Below are 13,160 nucleotides of genomic sequence, written 5' to 3'. Positions count from 1 at the left end.
CAACCCCGTAAAGAGAGCTCAGGAGTGGGTTGGGGAGGTAGGGTCTCTTTCCTGGAGCTCAGTCGCATGTCCCAACCTAAGCACCTCTCTCCACAGGACACCACGAGAACAGGGGGATCTGTGTACCTGTCATCCTTCCACGCATGAATTCCAGCCTGACATTCATCTGGAGTCTACTGAGAGTCAAGTTTTCAAAAGTGACTTCAGTAGTTTTTGAATTATGAGATTTCTTCTGAAAAAATTATGGTAAAATACACGACATAAAATTATTTTAACCATTTTCAAGTCTATAATTCAATGGATAGGACACTGAATACTTGTCTCCTTCCCATAATTTGAGGACTGTGTATCTAATTTTTTTTTAAGAAAGCAAATACTTAGGTCTGTTTTCTGTGTACAGGCATTTTTCTAAGAGTTTTCTAAATATTAACTTATTATAATATGACAGCTAATATAATAGGATATATTATAAATACAATATTTACAATATAATAAAAATTATATAACTTATAATATATAACTTATATATAATTCATAACATATTATATAATATTTATGATTGTGATATGTAATTATTATAATAAATATAATTATATATAATATTAACTTAATATAACGTGATTATAACATTATAATATAATCCTATGAGAACACCTTTAAGTGAGATACTGAGGCAAAGAACAGTAACTCGTCTAAGGCCATGACACACGGCTGATGGCAGAGGACTCCAATCTGGGCAATCCAGCTCACACATACCGTCAGCCCGCTTAGCACCTAATTCTACTGTGCCAAAACATCACGGCTCAACATGCCATGTTTCCTGATACATAAGTGTGCCGCTGAGTGGAAATGACTGACAAACTGTGCTATAAAACAGGGCCTTAATAATCATTCAGGATCGGCAAGTAAAGATTTAATCTACAAAATCTTGATCCAGTGATTAAAAAGTAAAATAGACAATATTCACACATACACAGGCCTAAAGACCCCTGCGCAAAGTTCGTGTGGAGAATTTAACTCACTGTTAACACAAACAACAATGGAAGATTCTCTCTCCTAAATCCCTTTTCAATCATGCTCTTTGAAATCAGAACAGGAGAATCAAAGAAAAGGATCACTATTATCTGGTTCAACTTCACCAAGATTATACAAGTCAACTATTCTAAATATAAATAACTGGGGGTGGAGGGAGGCGGCACCTGGGTGGCTCAGTCGGGGTTGGGCGCCGACTTTGGCTCAGATCATGATCTCCCGGCAGGAGCCCTGAGTCGGGCTCTGTGCTGACAGCTCAGTTTCTGGAGCCTGCTTCAGATTCTGTCTCCCTCTCTGCCTCTCCCCCACTTGCAAGCGCTCGCACTCACTTGCGCGCTCACTGTCTCTCTTTCTCTCGCTGGCTCTCTCAAAAACAAACATTAAATGTAACTAACTGGGGGAAGAGGCCCTAAGAATAAGAATGGAAACAAGTTAAGAAATACTAACTCTAAGTACTTAAACTTGGATTTCAACCCTCTAGGTGTATTTTATTAGACACTAAAGCTGGGTGAGTGTTTTGCATGTAAAAGGAGGAGGGGGAGGGTTTAAACAAAGAGGAAAGAAAAATGCTAACGAAGTCTTCTTAGTCCATTTCTTTGGCAAATTTAAAACACTGGATTTAAGCTTTCGGAAAAAAACAAAACAAAACGAAAAACATGTATTGCAACACACAGTAAGTATAAGGAGAAAAAGAAGTTGCCAGGATGAGAATTCACATAGTTAGGTATCCCTAGCAAGCATTTGCTACTTTGTACACAACAGCCTGGCAAAAAAGGCATTCTTGCAGCCAGCTTTTGAGCTTGTTCTTTAAGATGTTCTCATTTAAATGCAGTTGTACACTTCACAAGTACTATGGTTTTAGAGCAAGCCTTGGTTGGCACTATTAGAGCAAAGTGATTAGAAAAAGGCTTTTACACATTCTACTTGACATTCACTGCCTACTTCGCTATAATGTTCTGGTTTCATAGAAGTTACCACAGATTCTTTGCGGGGAGGCAAGGGAGGAGCTCTTCATATTCCTTCTATTTGCATAATCAAGCTCATGTCCAATTAGAAGTATTTCAGTGACCTTCTCTTGTTATGTAAGGACATAATCCTGTGATAAATGGCACTGCTGAATGTTTTTGTGTTCAAAAGACATACCTGTTAAAAAAATGTTTTAACTTCTCTGAGTCTATGTGGTTTACTATTTCAGAAGATACTTGAAAAGTGGGGTCTCCAAGGGATCATTTCTATAGTATGGAATGGAATATACAGTTACCTTTCCTTTACATTCAAAGAAAACCAAAGTCATGAGTAATAAACATTTGGGAGAGTAGCTTTAAAAAAAAAAAAAAAAAAAGAGGCTCTGGCACTTAACTAGCTACACCTACTTGGGTAACTTATTCTAACTCTTGATAACACAAAAATATCTATCCGGGTCCTCTGCCCATTGTTTAGTCAGGTTATCTGTGTTTTTGGTATTGAGTTGTAGCAATTCTTTATATATTTCGATTATTAACCCCATATTGGACATATCATTGGCAAATATCTTCTCCCACTCAGTGGGTTGCCTTTTTGTTTTGTTGATGGCTTCCTTCACTGTGCAAAAACTTTTTAATTTGAGGTCTTCTCAAAGTGTTTATTTTTGCTTTTGTTTCTCTTGCCTCAGGAAACCAATGAGTTTACTGCCTAGATTTTCTTTTCGGAGTTTCATGGTTTTATATTTTAATTCAAATCCCTTCTCACTTCTTTTGATAAATCTCTAAAAGTGGAACTGGGGGCACCTGGGTGGCTCAGTCAGTTGAGCCTCCGACTTCGGCTCAGGTCATGATCTCAGTTTGTGGGTTCAACCCCACGTCGGGCTCTGTGCTGACCTCTTGCTCAGAGCCTGGGGCCTGCTTCAGATCCTGTGTCTCCTTCTCTCTCTGCCCCTCCCCTACTCACACTTTGCCTCACTCTGTTTCTCAAAAATAAATGTAAAAAAAAAATTTTTTTTTCTTAAATAAATAAAAGTGGAACTGCCGAGCAAAAGTTTAAATCTTTGTATACAAACCAGCCCCCAGAAAGGCTGAACCAATTTCATTCCTACCACAACCAGATAGGGGTGCACTCAATTTCCTGCACCCTCCTTTGAAACACTAAAGCCAATTTTCCATTTTTTTGCCAATTTTTTTAGTCCAAAGGAAAATTATTTTAGGACTAGCAAACTAGATTTATTTTTTAGTATTTCTATTTGCCCTTTTTAGTTTATTTGAGAGCAGGGGCAGGCATGTGTGTTGCACAAGCAAGTGAGGAGCAGAGGGAGAGGGGGAGAGAGAATCACAAGTGGGCTCCCTGCTGTCAGCAGAGAGCCTGACACAGGGCTTGATCTCAGTAACCTTGAGATCATGATCGGAGCTGAAATCAAGAGTCAGGCACTAAAATGACTGAGTCACCTAGGTGCCCCCTGTCAGCTTTCTATTTAGAGAGAGGGTTTTTGTGTGTGTTTTTAAATTTTTCTTTGCTGGCTACTGCAATCTATCCTCTCTCCTTTCTATCTTTTTCAGTCTCCACCGTCAACTCCTCTCCCCTTAGATGATTCTGTCTACTCTCATGGCTTTAAATATTATTCTGAAAGCCACTAAATTTCTAACTGTAATCTACACCTCTCCCTCTGAATTCCAATGTCCAACACAGCTAATTGCCTGGTTGACTTATTGCCTTAGATCGCTCATAAAAATAGCTCAAAAGTAAACAAGTCCAAAAGGAACTCTTGATTCTCCCCACTCCCGATTTAGTTCTTCCCACACCTAGACTCCAAATTCCCCAGTTTAGTAAATGCTGCCGCCACTGGCAGAGTTAACGACAGAAATCTATAGGTCATCATCGATCCTTCTCTGTCATCTTTTCTAGCTCTCCTCTTGTCCAACTCACTAGCAATTCTTTTCGATTCTAGCTCCAATCCATCTCCTGTCTGTCCGCTTTTCTCCCCAGACCAGGATGTCTCACCTCCCATGTGGCTGACAGCAACAACCTTGTCACGTCCGCCTCTCCCCATCACTGCTACCCCCACAGGCCTAATCTGTTTCCCACAGAGCAGCCAGCAGGTATCACTGTAAAGTAACAGCCAGATCAGGTCCTTCCCCTTTTCTACTTCTCTATGGCTTCCCATTGCACCATCTAGCCCGTTTCTCAAACCAGAAACCTAGCCAATCATTAACAACTCATGTTATGCCAGCCTGAAAACACATCAAGTACTATCTACTTCTTACCTTCTCTGCCATCACAACTTTGTGTTCAATTCATCATCTTCTCTGTCCAGCATTGAAAAGGAGGTGCTGCCCGTCTCCCAATCGAGAGAAATGCATTCCTAATCTGAGAGGGAATCTTTCCTCACCAAGCCTAAACTTCTCAACACAAAGATCTAAGCTGCCATCATCTACCAGTGAGATTTGGCACACTAACTTTGTAACTAAAAAGGCAGGACAGTTACAACAAAGTTTAGTCTTACTTCCAAAGTACATACAACAAAACGGTAATGTTTCAAAATTAGCTGCATCTCAATATCCCATTCAGCTTCTGCTATAACATCCTGTGCAAGAAAGAAAACAGGTGCAAAAACCAGGGTTACAGATCAAAGACAAGAAAGCAGCTTATAGCTTTTGCTTAAATCGTTTTTATGAAGTCTAAGAAAAACAAGGGCAAATTTCTCTTTAGGGAAGTTACTTCATCCAATATCCTCTCTAAAACAAAGACAGGAAGCAACTATATTAAATATTGATAGATATACTTATGCAGAGCATATTGAAGGGATCAGCTCTTCAACTTTCAGTCTAAGAACAAACTCCCTTGTGCATACAGCTTGAGGGGAATAAGTATGCTCCCCAAGCCACAGGTTCATCTAGAGGTGACACCTGGCCCACGCTGGATGAATCCCAGCACTTGCCTTTTCTTTGGAGTTGACTGGTTCAGGGATAATCAACTGATCTCTAGCAAGTCAGATCAAAACGGAAACTAAGAGTCAGATGTTCTGCTACAGCAGAAACCCTTAAGATGTTAATCCTGGACGTAGCAGAGGTCAGATTTTCCTTTAATTCAGACATTAACCTGCATTGAGAGAACGCAGATAGAATCCCAGCACATTTCCAACCCTGGTTTCAGTTACTCCTCAGGCTTACTTGCATTCTTGCCCTTAATGTAATTTAACATATTCACTTTTTCTAGAATTTTACAAGTCCACAGATTTCCCTCTCCAAAGAAGAAAAACCAGGAATGAAGCATGAAAGGCTTGTTAACTTCCTTTCATGATTTAAAAAAAACAAAAAAAACAAAAAAAAAAAAACCAAACCAAAACAAAACAAAAAAACCACTAAACAAGGAATAGAAGAAAACTTTCATAACCTGATAGAGGACATCTCTGAAAATCCCACAGCTAAACATCATACTCAATGGTGAAAGACTGAAAGCTTTCCTCCTAATATCAGGAACAAGACAAGGATGTATGCTCTTACCACTTCTATTCAACATAAACTCTATTCAACATGAGGTTCTAGACAACACAAGTAGGCAAGAAAAAGAAATAAAAGTTATCCATAAAGAAGTAGTAAAATTTCCTCTATTCACATGACATGATCTTGTTTGTAGAAAATCCTGAGGGAAAAAAAAAAAAAAAAAAGAAAATCCTGAGGAATCCACTACAAAACTACTAGAACAGGGGCGCCTGGGTGGCTCAGTCAGTTAAGCATCCGACTTCAGCTCAGGTCATGATCTCACAGCTCGTGAGTTTGAGCCCCACGTCAGGCCCTGTGCTGACAGCTCAGAGTCTGGAACCTGCTTCAGATTCTGTCTCTCCCTCTTTCTCTCTGCCCCTCCCCACTCTCTCTCTCTCTCTCTCTCTCTCAAAAATAAACATTAAAAAAAATAACTTCAAAAAACCCTACTAGAATCAATAAATGAGTTCTGCAGAGTTGCAGGATATAAAATCAATACATAAAAATCAATTGTGCTCTATAAACCAGCAATAAAGTATCCAAAAGTGAAATCAGAAGAGCAATTCCATTTTTAATAGCATCAGAAAGAATAAAATACTTAGGAACAAATTAAGCCGAGGTGAAAAACTTGTACACTGGAAACCACAAAACAATGTTCAAAGACTTTTAAAAAAACCTAAATAAATGGAAAGATATCCCATGTTCATAGATTGGAAGACTTAGTATTGTTAACATAGCAATACTTCCCAAATTGATCTTCCAGTCCAATGCAAAATTACAGCCACTCTTTTTGTAGAAATTGATGAGCTGATCCTAAAACCCATAAAGAATCTCAAGGTACCTCAAATAACCAAAACAATCTTGAAAAAGAACAAAGCACACTTCCTGATTTCAAAGCTTTACTACAAAGCTACAGTAATCAAGATGGTGTAGGGGGGCACCTGAGTGGCTCAGTGGGTTAAGCTTCCAACTTCAGCTCAGGTCATGATCTCACTGTTCGTGGTTTCAAGCCCCACATCCAGCTCTGTGCTGACAGCTCAGAGCCTGGAGCCTGCTTGGGATTCTGTGTCTCCCTCTCTCTCTGCCCCTCCCCTGCTCACACACTGTCTCTCTTTCTCTCTTTCAAAAATAAATAAACGTTAAAAAAAAAAATTTTTTTTAAAGAAAAAAACCCGATGGTGTAGATATTGGCATAAGGAAAGACACATACCCAATGGTCTTCAGAACAGAAAGAATCCAGAAATAAAAATTTTAATTTACATATAAATTTACATCTAAAAATAAAAATTTACATATGGTAAATTGACTTTTGACAAGTGCATCAAGCCAATTCAACGGGGAAGAGTGTTCTTTTTCTCTTTTTATTTTTTTTAATGTTTATTTATTTTTGAGACAGAGCACCAGCAGGGGAAGGGACAGAGAGAGAGTGGAAGACACAGAATTCAAAGCAGGCTCCAGGCTCTGAGCTGTCAGCACAGAGCCCGACATGGGGCTTGACCCCACGAACCATGAGATCATGACCTGAGCCAAAGTCAGATGCTCAACCGACTGGGCCACCCAGGTGCCCCAGAAAGAGTGTTCTTTTCAATAAACAGTGCTGGCACTAAAGGATACCCACCTGCAAAAGAATAAAGTTGGACCCTTACTTTTAGACCATATACAGAAGTTAACTCAGAATAATCACAGGCATAATCTTCATGACACTGAATTAAGCAATGGTTTCTTGGCCATGACATCAAAAGCACAAGTAACCAAAGAAAAAATAGTGGACATCAAAATTAAAATCGTTTGGGGGTGTCTGGGTGGCTCAGTCGGTTAAGCGTTCGACTTCGGCTCAGGTCATGATCTCACGGTCCGTGAGTTGGAGCCACGGGTCAGGCTCTGTGCTGACAGCTCAGAGCCTGGAGCCTGCTTCAGATTCTGTGTCTCCCTCTCTCTCTGACCCTCTCCCATTCATGCTCTGTCTCTCTCTGTCTCAAAAATAAATAAACATTAAAAAAAATTTTTTTTTAATAAAAAAACAAAATTAAAATCGTTTGTACTTCAACTGATACTAACAAGAAAGTAAAAGACAACCCACAGAATGGAAATAAAATTTTGTAAATCATATATCTGATAAGGGTCTAGTATCCAGAATATGTCAAGAACCCTTACAACTCTACGATATAAAGAAAAACCACCCAAAATGGGCAAAGGATTTTAATTGACATTCCTCCAAAAAAGATATACAAACAGCCAATAAACACATGAAAACATGTTCACATTATTACTCATTAAGGAAATGCAAATCAAAACCACAATGATACCTACTTCATACCTAGTAGGATGGCTATAATCAGAAACAAAAACAATAACAAGTGTTGGTAAGAAACTGAAACCCGTGTACGTTGTTGGGGGAATGTGAAATGCTGCTGTGGTAAACAGTCTTGTAGTTCCTCAAAAAGTTAAACGTAGAGGGTGCCTGGGTGTCTCAGATGGTTGAGCAATCAACTCTTGATTTTGGCTCAGGTCAGGATCTCAGTCATGAGATGACCAAGTTTCGTGGAGCTTCACGGAGCCTGAGGCTAGGCTTGGAGCCTGTTTAAGATTATCTCTCTCCCTCTTCCTCTCCCCCACTAGTGCACTCTCTTTCTCTCAAAAAAGTTACCCTATGACTCAGCAATTCTACTCTCAGGTATATACCCAAGAAAACATGGCCACACAACAACTTGCACACAGATGTTCACAGCAGCATTACTCATTATAGTCACGTGGAAACGAAGATGTCTGTCTGTAATCAAAATGTGATATACCCACGCAAGCAGATATTATGTAGCCATTAAAAAGGAATCAAGTACTGACCCACACTATAACGTGAATGAGTTGTGAAAACATGCGCTATGAAAGCCAAACAAAAAAGGCCACATGTTATAGAACTCCACTTATGTAAAACACCTAAAACAGGCACATCTTCAGAGATAGAAAGGATTGTGATTGTCAGGGGTTCAGGGGTACGGAGCAGGAGTGGGGAACGGAGAGTGACTGCTAATGAGTATGATGTTTCTTGTTGACGGAATGGAAACATTCTGAAATTAGACACTGGGGACGTGACACAATTTTGTGAACATAATAAAAAAAACACTGAATTCCATGCTTTAAAAGGGTGGATTTTATGATATGTTAACATCTCAATGTGAAAACTGATTGGGGGACGCTGGGTGGCTCAGTCGGTTAAGCATCCAGCTTCCGCTCAGGTCATGATCTCACAGTTCGTGGGCTGGAGCCTGCATTAGGCTTTTCGCTGACAGTGCAGAGCCTGCTTGGGGTTCTCTCTCCCTCATGCTTTCTCTTTCAAAATAAATAAACTTTAAAAAAATAAAAAACCGATTAGGAAGGGGCGCCTGGGTGGCTCAGCTGAGCATCTGACTTCGGCTCAGGTCATGATCTCACGGTTCGGGAGTTCAAGCCCCACATTAGGCTTGTTGTTGTCAACGCAGAGCCTGTTCTGCCTCCTCTGTGTCCCACCTTCTCTCTGCCTTTCCCCCGCTCGTTCTCTCTCTCTTTCTCAAAATAAACTAAAAACAAAAAAAAACCAAAACTGATTAGGAAAAAAAGCCTCTAAGAAACCAAAATACAGATCACAAAGGTCATACAGTAAAGCCATTTTCCTTCATTGAAAAAAAAAAAAAAAACTGTATCTCAACTGAAATTTATTCTCACTTTACATATAACTTGTACAAATCTTGCTGTATTAAACCCATAGTATATTAAAAACTTTATATTATGGGGAATAAAACTGATATTCCCCAGGAATACTGGGGTAAAGTATCAGGCACACTAACAGTAAAGTAAAAAAAAAAAAAAAAAAAAAAAAGGCAAACGAGGGCCCTCTGTGACAGCCCGTTTGTGCTCAGTGTCCCGTGCACACGCTTTGCAAGCAGCGGCACCACGTGTCTGACTTCCAGCACGCAAGGTGAATGGATGGCAGCAGTTACTATTGCTGCCAGTACAGCTGCGACTGGATTATCTGGCTCACAAAAGATTTTACATTAAAGATCATCCAACAAGGGGCGCCTGGGTGGCTCAGTCAGCTAAGCGTCCGATTTCGGCTCAAGGCCGTGAGTTCACAGTCTGTGGGTTCGAGCCCCGCGTCGGGATCTGGAGCTCAGAGCCTGCAGCCTGCTTCGGATTCTGTGTCTCCCTCTCGCTCTGCCCTTCCCCTGCTCGCACTCTGTCTCTGTCCCTATCCCCCACCCCAAAATAAATAAACATTAAAAAAAGGTCATCCCACAAATCTATGGTGAACCCTCACATCCAGAAAGACAACCCTAAGGTAGTACATGCTTTTGACATGGAAGATTCGGGAAATAAAAGCTCGTGTACTGCCACTGCTGGAGGTCCAAAAAGTTCCCAGTCTGTGATGGATTCACACAAACGCAATGAAGAGACAAGACAACGTGGGACCTCTGATCATTAAGAAAGAAACTTAAATGGACAGTTCTGATGCTGCAAACCGACTCGTCATGATGTTACCTGATTGTTTAACTAGAATGACTACCACTTCTGTCTAATTCACCTTCCCTGGGTTCTAGATGGGGTATATTGCCAACTGCAGCTTTCGTATTCATAGCATTTGCTTCCTTGCTGAACCATCGTGGTGTACATTGTTTAAACAAAAAAAGGAAAAAGTAAAAACCTCATGGCCTTTGGGTTAAAAAAAACTGCAAAAGAACTTGAAACAATAGTATGAGGCCATTCAGTTAGGACAAATCGGTCTATATACTTCATTAGGATCTGGCAGTGTCACGAATACTCAGCCTTGTACAACAAGCTATGTTTAGAGTGAAGAAAATGAGGAAGATGATTCAAATTAGAGCTAATACACTTATCACTTTCACTGTGCCAATCACTGTCCTAAGCTCTCAATAATTCCCAACAACCTTACAAGGAAAGTACTACTATTATCTCATTTTACAGATGAAGAAACTGAGGGATCAAAGAGCTAAGTGCCAAGTTAAAATTCAAACACAGGCTTCAGAGTCCATCCTCTTAACTAGTACACCATACTGCCACTCAGAGATGAACATTTCATTGTTTAAAAAAAAAGTTAACGGGCGCCTGGGTGGCTCCGTCGGTTAAGCGTCCGACTTTGGCTCAGGTCATGATCTCACGGTTCATGGGTTCGAGCCCCACGTCGGGCTCTGTGCCAACAGCTTGGAGCCTGGATGGAGCCTGCTTCAGATTCTGTGTCTCCCTCTCTCTCTGCCCCTCCCCCACTCATGCTCTGTCTCTCAAAAATAAACAAACATTGAAAAAAAAAGTTAAATATTCAGTATGCTCGAAGACTGGAAAATCTATAATTTCACTGTAACAGTGCTCTTTAAAAAAAATCTTAAAAATCATGGCAGCGTATGTATGATCTATAGGGGACTGTCTAGAAGTAATAGAACAGTTACCACCTGACTTCACCCTGTACTCCCAGCTCACTTATCTTCCCTAATTCTAGCCAAAGTAGACTGCTCCCTTTCCTTCAACATACAGAGCCTATGTTTTCACGCCCCTGTGTTAAAGGCCTTTTCTTCATTTCACTGACTAGGAAATTTCTACTTGCCCTCCTAAAACCTAGCTCAAATAACACTTCCTCTGTGCCAAATTCTCTGATGCTACTAGGCCAAACTGTGTTCACACAGCATTTTGTCCATATCTCTATTAAGCGATCTAACACAGTACCTCAATTGAGAGCTTAACTCCCCTCTTCACCTCCTACAATTAGAACCTAGTTCACTGCAGATGTTAAAACTAAATTTTAAAGTTCTGGTACCTAATAAAGGAAAATTATTTTTTAAAAACTTAGCAATACAAAATCACCAGTTAGCTATAGCCCACATAGTCAGGGTTTTATTTTAACAAAAGTCATAAAATTTAAATATTTTAAAGGAACAAAGTTCACGTTCCTATAAACCTAGGAGTTACAAAGGTTCCCACAGATTGAATTCAATTGCCAGAGATCTTTTTAACAAGAAAAGACTGGTACTCTGGACCAAACCTGAGTAATTCGTCATAGTAAAGGTAATACGAATAATGATGTGGGTATAATTTTAAGTGAGAGATGAGGGTTCCTGGAATCTGAGCCAACAGAGTCAAAGGAGTGGCAGGTAGGCTACAAGGATACCATTTAGTAAGTTACTGCTTCAGTCGTCACACATGCCAACTTAATCCCGTCCTTCCTAATTCATGTCACTCCTGGAGAGTAATTTACTACCTAAAAAGTTCAAGGAGAATTTACATTTTTATGACTTGTTCTAGATGAATTAATATGTCCAACTGGTCATAACCTCACGGTTTGTGAGTTCAAGCCCCACGTTGGGCTCTGTGCTCGGAAGTCTAGAGCCTGTTTCGGATTGTGTGTCTCCCTCTCTCTCTGCCTCTTCCCCGCTCACACTGTCTCTCCCTCTCTTTCTCTCAAAAATAAACATAGTAACAGCACACTTTTAAATCAAATGTCAACGTTGCATTCTCGCTGACATAAATATTAAAACCAATTCAACTACTTCTGTGTGTCACCCACTCAGGCAGTCACAGACCTGAATAAGTATTTGTGTGGTATTTGCCATTACCTAGGCTGAGAATTCTCCTCATACATTCTTTCTTTCCCCTCCTTGAAGAGGCTTATGGTCTGCTTAGTTTTCTTCATCAAATTCTCCATGAACACCCTAAAATACTCATTTTCTCCAAGTGTCTCCATCTTCCCCTCATATCTTGACAAGATAGTGCGCAGATGCTGGTAGGTATCTGGCAGCAGGTCTAAGATATAAGGTGGGCTATTCTTTAGCGCCAGCTTTGGGTTCTGACACAACCGCACCACCTGCAACAAATGGAAAAGAAGGGCTATTACTGGGAGGATCTTAAGGACAATATCCTTTTTCAAGTTAAAAAAAAAAAGTTACAAAATATGTGTTCGATTGCAGAAATATAAAAAAAAGGCACAAGACCCTAAGAGATGATCTGTAACACCCCTGCCTGTGGACAATGATTTTCCATTTTTAGTGGTTCCCCTGGAAGGGTGGGTTCTTAAAACCGTACAAGAGACTAACGGTTCAGAAATTACACAGCAGGCTAGAGGCGTCTGGGTGGCTCAGTCAGTTGAGCGTCTGACTTCGGCTCAGGTCATGATCTTGCGGTTCATCATTTAAGCCCCGCATTCGGCTCCGTGCTGACGGCTCGGAGCCCGGAGCCTGCTTCGGATTCTGTGTCTCCCTGTCTCTCTGCCCCTCCCCCTCTCTATATAAAATCAAACACATGGCTACCCTGGGAAGTAATGCAGAGGCCAGAGTTTAACAACCACTGGGGTGAGGGAGCAGAGCGGCCCTGAACCCAGTAAAGCATGCAGCCGAACCGAGACGCCATTCCTTGCCATATAAATGACCTCCAGAATTTGCCTGATAATTCTTTTTCCCATCTTCTACTTTCAACTTTTCTGAGTCCTGATGTTTTATATAGGTTTCTTTTAGAGAACAGGTAGCTGTATTTTTAAAACTCAAGGTAACAACCTTTGTTTTTTAACTAGTGAGTTTAGTACATTTTATATTTGTTACAATGACCGATAAATTTGTATTTATTCCTACCATCTTATTTTGTACTTCGCCACTTACATGGATTTTTCTGTGTCTGGGAAAAACAAATAAATTAGTGGGACAG

At 40.3% G+C, this 13,160-nt stretch overlaps 1 protein-coding gene across 4 annotated transcripts in view; it reads right to left on the bottom strand.

Moving 5' to 3' along the window:
- Positions 1-13,160, bottom strand: part of CBL (Cbl proto-oncogene) — an 82,075-nt gene that overhangs the window by 50,761 nt on the left and 18,154 nt on the right. For 3 of the 4 annotated variants that reach the window (XM_058687019.1, XM_058687021.1, XM_058687018.1), the window contains exon 2: positions 12,080-12,327. The exons of the other annotated variant lie outside the window; for it this stretch is intronic. In XM_058687019.1, the coding sequence (XP_058543002.1) occupies positions 12,080-12,327 (248 nt within the window). The remainder of the gene's footprint in view (positions 1-12,079; positions 12,328-13,160) is intronic. 4 annotated transcript variants of the gene reach the window in all.

Source organism: Neofelis nebulosa, chromosome 10, assembly GCF_028018385.1.
Source record: "Neofelis nebulosa isolate mNeoNeb1 chromosome 10, mNeoNeb1.pri, whole genome shotgun sequence".
Lineage (NCBI taxonomy): Eukaryota > Metazoa > Chordata > Mammalia > Carnivora > Felidae > Neofelis > Neofelis nebulosa.
Note: the sequence above shows the minus strand (reverse complement) of the source record. Positions and strands in the feature narration are given on the sequence as shown.